The sequence below is a fragment of the Cajanus cajan genome, chromosome 9 (assembly GCF_000230855.2).
Source record: "Cajanus cajan strain Asha chromosome 9, NIPB_CcT2T_4, whole genome shotgun sequence".
NCBI classification, from domain to species: domain Eukaryota; kingdom Viridiplantae; phylum Streptophyta; class Magnoliopsida; order Fabales; family Fabaceae; genus Cajanus; species Cajanus cajan.
The window spans coordinates 49,473,897-49,484,991 of record NC_138525.1 but is presented as its reverse complement, the minus strand read 5'-3'; the positions used below and the strand labels follow the sequence as shown (position 1 = coordinate 49,484,991).

General features: G+C 31.3%; 1 protein-coding gene across 7 annotated transcripts; it reads right to left on the bottom strand.

Moving 5' to 3' along the window:
* Positions 1–756: 756 nt before the first annotated feature.
* Positions 757–8,813, bottom strand: LOC109805106 (uncharacterized). Of its 7 annotated transcripts, XM_020367077.3 has the most exons (11): positions 8,295–8,690; positions 7,612–7,746; positions 6,478–6,562; positions 3,067–3,099; positions 2,810–2,913; positions 2,615–2,736; positions 2,469–2,521; positions 2,142–2,205; positions 1,943–1,985; positions 1,799–1,846; positions 757–1,343 (listed from the first exon to the last, which is right to left on the bottom strand). In XM_020367077.3, exons 5-11 carry the CDS (start codon positions 2,894–2,896, stop codon positions 1,026–1,028), a joined length of 735 nt encoding a protein of 244 aa, XP_020222666.1. In that variant the 5' UTR covers positions 2,897–2,913; positions 3,067–3,099; positions 6,478–6,562; positions 7,612–7,746; positions 8,295–8,690; the 3' UTR covers positions 757–1,025. The 7 variants fall into 7 exon arrangements, with proteins under 7 accessions (XP_020222666.1, XP_020222663.1, XP_029128547.1 ...); XM_020367074.3 differs by lacking the exons at positions 3,067–3,099; positions 8,295–8,690 and adding an exon at positions 8,697–8,813; XM_029272714.2 differs by lacking the exons at positions 7,612–7,746; positions 8,295–8,690 and adding an exon at positions 8,697–8,813.
* Between the last annotated feature and the right edge of the window lie 2,282 nt (positions 8,814–11,095).

The following is an 11,095-nucleotide window of genomic DNA, read 5'->3' as shown; positions in this document are numbered from 1 at the left end:
GAGAAAAACTGTACTGCACTAGGCTTAACACTTAACCTTTTTATTTATACTGTTACAAGGGTATGTATATACTGTTTTCATATGAGACAAATGAATCCCACGTGTTAATCATGCATCCACGTGTCTAACATGCACTATACATCTCAGTAACAAAGTCATTGTCTGTCTCCCTGTACATTATCTGATGTATTCCAGATTCACAATTTACAATAACTAATAAAAAATCTTCAATGAAGTGTGTATATTACGAACATTTCTCTTGCAAAGAATGACACGATATTTTCAGGCACCTTATATCCCAAACAAACGAATAAACGCTATTGATTATGATTTTTAATATTAAAAGCATTGACAAATCCTATATTACAAATCTCAAAAGGCAATTTATCCTCGATTTTTTTTCCATATAAGAGTCAAAATTTAGTTTCATGAAAGTCATCTGCATCCTTACTCCCGCAAAGTTTCCAAATTTTAAAATATTTAACGCATAATCAAGTATTTTATTCGATTAAGAGTTTATTTAGATAAACAATTTAATTGAATACTTATTCGTTAAGTTCTTATCAAATGCTTGAAATTTTATCTAACGTAGCTTAAAACAAATCTCAACTATTTAGAGTATTTCTCATAAGACAGATTTTTTTTGTTGGGTAAGTAGACCCATGTGGCTCAAAATGCAGCCATTATGTTAAATAATAAACTGATACCTGATGGTCATTGTCAGCAGAACAGATCAGGAATCAGGTGAAATTTGAGTGGATCAAAAACAATTATAAAGATTAAAGACTATACTTCAAAAGTTAAATACAATGAAACAAGAGACACCCACCCATAGGTGAACAAGAGCATATTTCATCTAAACTCTAAAAGCATATATTGATTGACAAAATAAAGACAAACAAAATTTGTATTCAACACAAAATATCTCTAACCTAAAGCTCACCAGGTATAGCCAAAACAGACCGCGACAATACAAGTGTTGTAATTTGAATTTCTATTGGAAACTGACATACTATCGTCCTGAATCATTCATTTTTGGAACTGGTATGATCAGGAATGTTTTCATCATTGTTGTTGACATCCTCGCCACAATCTTCGTTCTCACTGTTATCATCTTCTTCATCATAATCTTCAGTGTCACCGTTATTATCTTCATCTTCACAAGCTTTGCCCTCGCTATCCTCATTTTTACCATTAAAAATTTCACCATCATCATGCTCCACGTTAACTCTGTTCAGTTTGGCATAGTCTTCAAGTGACGCATTTGGAAATAATTGTCCAACTTTACTACCATTAGTATCTGTTGGGGCACTATCTGAACTCTTAGATTTTCCTTTGTTCATCTAATAGCAAAAGTAGAAAGAAGAATTATCAGCAACATGCATGTTTGCAGAACAGGAAAGTAAGAAAAACATTTCAAAAATAGTATAGGTACTGCCTTTGTCATAAATGAGAATGAATTATGGCTTACACCATCATGTGTGTAGATTTTGGATAAACTTTAGAATACCAATATAAGCTCGAAGAAACTATGTGACTACATGTAAATGCAACAGTACATACGCATCAACGGCAGGTACTACAAGAAACTTCTTAAAACAGACATTGTTTAACAAACTCAATTCGGTGATATGATTTTCAAATGAAATAAAATGTTCTATAACAACATACAAATATATAGTTATGTTTGGTTTTAAATACTGTCGGGTAAATTGATTAGACAGAGTGCGTGGTAGGCATAATAGAGAAGCAGAATCTGCAGTTAAGAAAATGAATAGCCTTAGTTTTAGTATCTTACAGCACGCAATAGGGATCTCCTTTCTCTCTCCCGGGAGTTCTTAATGGCCTGCAACAAAAATACCAGTATTATTTCCAGATTCTGCTTTCCATAGAAGAATAAGGCAAACATTCAAAAGGGAGGGAATGTCATAAAAAAAGAAACCTCCTCAAGCAACTTTTGCTCGGCCTCAACTTCCAAAATATCTCTACAAAAAACAAAATAACACGTCAATACAAATTCATCTTTTCCTATGATGAGTGTTGGCGTCAGCAAATGTTATCTGATATCCATTTTGCACAAAACTTATGTTGCTACAAATGCAAACAAAAACCAAATCCTCCTCAAATGTGGGAAAAACAACCTTCCAACAATTCGGTCCCGACTGCAACAACACTTTGCACACACACCATGCACCTTGGCACAACCTACACCAACAATAAAGCCAATAAGCAAAAACACACAAAACAAAAGACAAATTCCACTCAGTTTTCACCTAATTTCATCAAGGTATTATTTCATATATCCTCAGAGCACTTTTCACAAACACCACCAATTCAACCCATACCCTTTTCATCTTTCCACCTCCACACTCCAAAAATCCATTCTTTTTCCTCATTGCACTGATTTCAAAATTACCCACTTACAAAGACCCGAAATTAAAATTATAAAAAACAAATTTGATACTAACCAGAACACACGTTATGGTAAGCTTGGCGAACATTACGCTTGGAGCATTTCTGACTGCAACCCAATTAACTAATTAATCAACAAATAGCTAAAAAATAAAAAACTAATAGAATTCATGAAAAAAAAAGTGGATAGATAATAAAATACCATTTGGCGGGTTGAACAAGCGGCTTGTATTTTCCGTAACGGCGTTTCCAATCGATTTGTTCCTTGCAACGGGGACACACCCCAGTGATCTCAGAGAGAGGTCTGAACCTTCCTCCAGGTTCCTGTATTGTGAATAATAATATTAATATTCAAGTGTTTTCAATTATGAATATTTGGATAGTTATAGTTACATACAGTTTCGTTGATCTTGCGGCCAGCGTTGGGTTTCCAAGCGTACTTGTTCTGGTGCTTTGGGGGTCCGTTCCTATTGCCGCTACTCATCTTTACTATGCCTTCTTCTGTTTGAATTGAATTAGCCAAGAATAACCATACTTTATATAGGTGCATTTTTTTTATTTATTTTGTTTATCCCATCCGATTAATTTTGATGGAATTAAATTAATTCAACTTTTTTATTATTCAATCTCAAATTCGGACTAATCTCATCATACCTAATATGGATTGAATTGATTTGTTGAATTTATCTGTAAAATAAAAAATAATAAAAATAAAATTACATTATATAAACAACTTATAAAATATATTTTCATATTATCAAATAATAAAATATTTAAATATTATAAACTTGTTTGTTAACATTATAAAATTATGTACATGTTAAATATTTATTATATATAACTAAAATTTATAACAAATTATATTAAAAAATATTATATTTAAATATATGAATTATATTTAAAAAACTTATATATAAATATTTTTATATTTATGATAATTAATTTATATACAACTTATAATAATTAAACATCCAACACAAATAACAAAGAACACACATGTTATATATCTTAACATCATTTCAACTTAATTTAACATATTAATACTAATTAACATAGTATCAACACCTCAACACAAACTACTATACAACTCGTCATAATAGTTACCGTATTCAACACAACAACAAATAACACATGTATTACACACCTTTCAACAACATATATAGGGATGGCAATGGGGCCCCATGGGGACCGGTAATAGTAAACCCGCCCTCGTTCCGCTGAATGAAAATTGGCCTCATACCCACCCCATATCCGTGCGGGTATTCATTAAGCGGGTATCCATGAATTTCTTGAATACTCACGGATATCTACGGATATCCATGGATATTTATAAAATTTTTAAAAAATTAAAAAAGATTATATTACAAATAATTTTAAGTTTATATTTTAATGTCATTGAAATATTAAAAATAAAAATTCAATGTTAATTTTGAACTTTTATTTAATGTTAATTTTGTTGAAATAATAATAAAAATTCAAGATAATCAATAACTTAAAATACATCAATCTCACAAGTAAGTTAAAGTCTCATCACAAAGCTACAATAATTCAATCTCATAATTCCAAATGAAAGTAAACAACTTAAAATACATAAATCTTATTAGTCCAACCAAAGCTAGAAAATTAATCAAATTACATCCAACATAATTTTATAACATGCTTCACAAATGTCGGTAACTTCATCAACCTCACTTTTGTAAGAAAATAAGACGAGAGAGTGTAGTTTTAGGGTTATGTGGTACAAGGATAATTAGGATATTTAAGAAATAATATTAAACGGGTACCCGCGGGTATGGATATCATCATACCCGCCCCCGTCCCATTTATAAACGGGTAAAAAATTATCCGTCCCCATTATCTGTGGGTACCCAATTAGCCTATCCATTTATTATCCGTAGCGGATTTTATCCACAGATATCCGCGGGTACGGGTATTTTTGTCATCCCTAAACATATATTTAAAAGCAATTTACAACACAGGTAATCTAGCAACACTATCATCATCATCAACTTATTCAACATACAACGCATAAACAACACACATCTCAACAACACCTTCACAACACATCAACACATATAACTCATATCATCACAATATCAACTCATCAACACATATGTGTTGTCATGCATTTCAACTCATATCTCCTAACAACATGAACAGTCTAAGTGATTTCCACCCTACCGAATCAACCCAATCGTTTTCATGCCCGAAACATCGGCTCGATTACAGCAAAATGGGATACTAATCCCTCCTATGATTTCTCGGGTCTCATCACTTATACTAGGAAAGTTCGGTTCCACCGTCAGGAGTAATACAACTGGGTATAGGCTTATCACAACTTTGTCATGCATTACCAAATCATATATGGAATTCACCCACTAATTATCCTTGAGGAACCACACAACCTCTCCAAGTACTTGGTTAAGGGTTATAGCCCTCGACCGCCTACCTTACTCAACCAATAACTAAGGATTTGGAGGAGACTCAACACACCTCAAAACCTATTCTAAGAGATACACCTACTCAAGGAGGGTTTTCCAAACAGTGGCCTACCCGAGCACTACTCCAAGATATCCTATGAAGGATCTTCAGTTTTCGAAATAATTTTCTCTCTTCAAATCCTATGTTAGCCATCATGTTATAATGTCACACCACATTCTCAGCATCCAAACCTCATCAAACATCTACTATATACATTACATCCAGCCAATGCATATAGAGATCAACAATATCAATCATGTATAACATACCAATGCTTAACATCTTAACCAATAACAGCCTACCAATGCTTAACAATTCATACAATAATAGCATATCTATGCTCCACAATTAATTCAACATAGCATATCAATCATATAAAGCATATCAATGCTCATCACATTTCAACTACACAAGGATAGCATTCCAGTGCTTATTATCATTTCAAGTACACAAAGATAGCATATCAATGCTCATTATCATCATCTTATAACACAAAACATGCAATAGACACAAGCATTCTATTCATGTTCACCAATTTAACCCATCATACAACATGTATCACATGCAATTTATCAAAATCACGTATTTCTACACTGACAACCTTCACATAAAACAACCCATAGAGAGTTCTACAACTCCAATCACTCTCATCCTTATCTCATATGAAAGACAAGAACATTTTCTAAAACTTTCATGAAGAACTCAGTTTCTAATTCCCTCATTTACCATGTTAAAAATTGTAAAAACCGCAACTGTTTTACTAAATGCTGACAACTTGATATTTGCTCACTAAAAATGTCATAATTAGAGCTCTAGACCTCCTTTTTGGGTGATTCCAGCGCCATTGAAAAGCTAATATCAATGGCTACAACTTTGATGAAGAACTCAAGACCAAATTTGGTCATCTACTCTCATCGCTGTAGCGCTCAAATCAGTGCTTTAGCACTAGATTTTTGCTAGTTCAGTTTCCTTCCCACAGCTATGGCCATGAACCACAACCATGGCTATAGGTCTCTGCCACTACATTTTTTGTCCACGCCCATGGCCACGAACCACGACTATGGTTGCAAGTCTCTACCACTACAATTTTTACTCCATGGCCATGGCCACGAACCACGGCCATGGCTACAAGTCTCTGCCACTACATTTTTCGCTCCACGGCCATGGTCACAAACCATGGCCATGGCTGCAAGACTCAACCACTACAATTTTTGCTCCACGGCCATGGCCACGAACCACGGCTGCAAAACTCAGCCACTACAATTTTTTGCTCCACGACCATGGATTTCACCTTTAATCATCTCCTTCTTTTCACCAATCTTTCCTCTAAACATGATCTACACTCAAAATCTCTACCCAATTTGTTCATACAACCAGAAAACATAGGAAATTCAACATGCATGCAGCCAAATTCAAAGAAAATCATCAATGTTCAACCTTTCATCAAGAAACCTGAACCCCAATGCTCAACATGCAAATCACTTCAAATTCATCCTCCCATTTTCAAATTTCAAAATCAAATCTCCATTCATTCAAACAACCTAACATGCAAGTCAAAATCTCAAGCTTTGCAGTTTCCCTTACCTCAATCCCAAGCTCCACGAGGAAGAAGAAGAAGAGAATGGAGGAAGAAAATCTTTTTTCACAGCTTAAGCTCCACCACTTCAGCCTTAAAAATAAAACCACAATGAATAAGCTTTAGGAAGAAATGAGAATGAAGAGGAAAAAAAAGAAACAAGGGGACAAGAGTTTCGAGTCTCACAAAGAGTGTACTTAGTATTTACCTTTTAAAAATGTATTTTTATATATAAAAAAAATCAATTTTAAACAAAACGGCTAATTTTAACATAGTGGTACTTTTTAATGGCCACTATAATAATTTCATTTTAAATTTTAAGAATGCAAACATAATTTAGCTAAATATAAACATATAGTCATATTTTTATTTTACTTCTTCATGGACCATTATTATTAAGAAAGTAATATTCCCCATAATTCATTGTCTAACCATAATCATGTGGCAATTAGAAGTAATATTATAAAAAAAACTGGATACAAAAATGAATTTCGCATATCAATTAATTTTAAAAAGAACGTTGTAGGTTGTAATACACCTTGAGAGATTTTTTTTACACATTTTAAAAAATCCATCAACAATTAATCCCTCGTTTGTTTATTTCTTTCACTTCATATTACATATATTTATTCCTATCACATCTATTCTTTTGTATCTAATAATCATTATTGTATATTTTATCCATATGTTTGTCTGCGGATGCACCAAGTAAACACAAATTCTACTGTGCCCGCTCAATTTAAATCCAAACGAATAGATGGGATTCAAGATTTAAATTATATCTATATTTTTTATTAAAAAAAATGATTTGGGTTGTTTGATATCACTTTTTAAACTGTTGCTATTTTTTCCAACCTGATTTTCAAATCAATCAATTTTAAAACAATTCAAATCAAAAAGATAATTTTAAACAATAAAAGAAAATTGTACTAAACATACTTTGGTCACAGTTAATTCTAGTTTCAGTTTTCATAATAAAACATGATTTGAATTATATTACTATAATGATGGATTAGATCAATGCAGTGTAGGTGCAGATTTGCATTGCCCTACATAAGTTTAATTTCCTAAAAATAATCTTTACAAGTTATTATAGAAAAAAAACTAACAAATTACTATACAAAAACAATTATATAAATTACCAGGTGTCACAAACAAATGTTGTATTGTTAAGCAAAACTTATATTTCTTCTAATTCTTCTCACTCCCTCCTCTCTATGCCTTTTATGCTTCTTACTGGAGTGTGATGACTTGAGGAAAATTAGGTTTGGTACGCTCTGTCACAGGAAAAATTAGGTTTGGTTACCAAGAGGATTTCATCAAACCCAATAATAATTAGAAGATTATACTTAAATATTATCCATATTTTTATTCCCTTTTATCTTATTTTTTTGTGAACATTTATTGGGTATGCTTATAAAATTTTATTCCCTTATCCTCACCCATCAAGGGATTAAATATTTATTGGGTGTGCTTTTATAGTTTTATTCCCTTATTCTTGCCCATTAAGAGATTAAGGAGATCAATCCATTGATTTTGTATACAACATTTTCACACTGAATTCAATTTTGATGGATAAAAAATACACTGATAAAGGACTTCCCTTTCCTCGTAATTGAATAAATAATTAAGTATTGATTTAGAACACAAGCACAAAAACATTGAAATCATGATAATTTCAAAAATGGGGTGATTGAAAAACCAAGGGATTTTTAAGGAAAAACATGATTTGATGTGTGTGCGATTTAAGGGGCAGTGGAAATTGAGATGAAAACATTCAAAAATTAAAAGAAAAAAATATAGCTGCATGAAATTTGAAGGATACCATGAGAGAGGGTTCCTCCAATCGTGAATCAGTAGCCGAACTATATATAGGCACCATGCAAAAGGTTGTTTGTTTAGAGAAATCGCAACAAACACCCGTGTCTGACTTAAGTGCCAACAACATCAACAATTGTTAAGAACAAAATTAAAAGCAATTTGACCAGAAATTGTGTCTTGAAACAAAAGGCGTTTGATTTCAAGGATCTTCAACTGGTTCTTTCGTTTCGGCTCTAAGCGGCAGTCAGGTAACCATTAAACAAGCCCCTGCTGTTGACTCTGTTGTAGAGCCTTCAACATTTTCCCCCCTTTTTACTATCATTAGGGTTACTTCCATGACAAATGCTACCAACATTAGAAATATTTCAATCACATTGAGAGAGAGAAAAAGGAACCAGAAACTCACCTCTTCAACAGAACACACGAAGAAGCTGATGACAAAGAAGATGTGGCTACTGCTTTATATATACTTGTGTTGGAAACCCTGATGTTGTTTCAACTACCAAATTGCTGAATCTCGCGTTGAATTGGTCCCATTGAATTTGGGCCTTCTACATGTTTGGGCTTCATAATTGAATTATATCCCACACATTCATTGTGATGACATTTATTAATAGGGTGATGATATATACACCTCCTATTTTTTATAAATATATCTCTAATCTCTTTTTTTAAAATAAAATTCTTAAAATATCTTTCTAACTAAATAAAATTATATTGATGAAGACGTTAATTTTAGCATTCTGGAAAATATTTTCTGGAATAGTAAAATTATTATTTTGGAAAGTATTTTCTAGAAGTTTGTTTCTTATATAATTCCGGAAAGTTCTTTCCGGAACATTAAATTTAGTATTTCGAAAAATATTTTCCATAATTATGTAACAAGCACACTTTCGGATTTATTATTTTTCTAACTTATAATTTTTCAGATTCACACCTCCCTTCTCACCATTCTTCTTTCTTCTTTGTGCACCCCGTTTCTTCTTCTTTACTTTTTTCTCCGCACCTCCATACCTCCCCTTCTTCCCTTTTCAATTTCTGTATTATCCTCTTCCCTTTTTAGTTTTGTTATAAGTTGTAAGCAGGTTCAATATCGAAGAGAAATGTGTAAAACCATATGCATTTTTTCTTCCAAGTAATTCTTCTCACTATTTGTTTTGAAAAGTGTTTTCTAGAATAATAAAGTTTTTGTTCCGAAAAGTATATTTAGGAATAGTAAATTTTTATTCTGAAAAATAATTTTCGAAAGTGTGTTTGTTACATAATTCCGGAAAATATTTTCCAAAATACTAAATTTAATGTTCTAGAAAGAACTTTCCAGAATTATATAAGAAACATACTTCCGGAAAATGCTTTCCGGAACAATAATTTTACTATTCCGGAAAATACTTTTCGGAATGCTAAAATTAACGTTTCCATCAACATAATCATATGGGTGATGATAAATACACCTCTGTTTTCATATAAACACACCTTTTTTTTTATAAAATATATAAAATCTTTAAATTACCCTTTTTAAAAAATATATATATATATATATATATATATATATATATATATATATAATTTCTAAATTTGCACCTTGCACCCCTCTTCTTTCTTTTCCCCACACCCTTCTTCTTTTTTGTTTTTCCCGCACCCCGCACCCTTATTCTTTCTCTTCCCCGTACCCTTCTTCTTTTTTCTTTTTTCCGCACCCCGCACCCCTGCTCATTCTCTTCCCTATACCCCTCTTTTTCTTTCTTTTTCCCGCACCTCCCTTCTTCTTTCTTTTTCTCGCACCCCTCTTTCTGAAATAGTAAAGTTTTTGTTCTGAATATTACTTTCCGGAATAATAAAGTTTTTATTCCAAAAAATACTTTTCATAATAGTAAATTCTTATTCCGGAAAGTATTTTCCGGAAAAATTTTGTTACATAATTTCGGAAAGTACTTTCCAGAATACTAAAGTTACTGTTCCGGAAAGTTCTTTCCGAAATTATATAAGAAACACACTTCCAGAAAATGCTTTTTGGAACAATAATTTTACTACCGGAATGCTAAAATTAAATTTTTAATCTTATTTTCCAGTATGACAAATTTAAGTTACGTGTTTCTTTATCTCCTCATCCACTACCATCGTCTACGATCCTGTTGTCCATAAGTAATGTTAAATAAGTTAAAAAAACTATAAATATAAAATGTAATTTAATATATTAATTTGTACCTTGTATTAAATATAGAGAATAATGAAGATTGAATGAAAAATTAGGATTTAAGAAATAATAGAGTAGAAAGTGAAAAATAGAATTTAAAAGATAAAAAGATAAAATATGATTATGTTGATTGTAAAAGAAGAAAAATCAAGAATGAAAAACGAAAAAGAATAAAATCATCAAAAAATGACTAGAGTGATGAAAAAGGAGAATGAGAAAAAAAAAAGAAAGAAAAAGAAAAATGATGAAAAAAGGGGTGAATAAAAAATAAATTTAAAAAGAGAACTTAAAATAAAAATTTAGTTAAAAGGATATTATAGGAATTTTATTTATAAAAAAAAAGAAAAAAGATAGGAGGGGTACTTATAGAAAAGAGGAGGTGTATATATCATCAACCTTATTAATATTATCTTTATTTTATTTTGTGAAATTTTTAACTTACTTTTACACTGATATATAGTATATTTAATTTGAAATATATTTATATGATAATAAATATAATAAAAATAAATATATTTTTCTTAGTTTAATGTGCTTATGTCTTTTTCATCTTTTTAAATTATTATAATATAAAAAGTTTATTATACAAAATTTATAAATTAATACATTAA

Coding starts and splice junctions, on each gene's coding strand:
- LOC109805106 (XM_020367074.3), bottom strand. CDS start 2,896: ATGAGTAGCGGCAATAGGAACGGACCCCCAAAGCACCAGAACAAGTAC. Junction 2,522..2,614: donor CTTGTTCAACCCGCCAAATG/GTATTTTATTAT, acceptor ATTGGGTTGCAG/TCAGAAATGCTCCAAGCGTA. Junction 1,344..1,798: donor GGAGATCCCTATTGCGTGCT/GTAAGATACTAA, acceptor TTTTGCTATTAG/ATGAACAAAGGAAAATCTAA.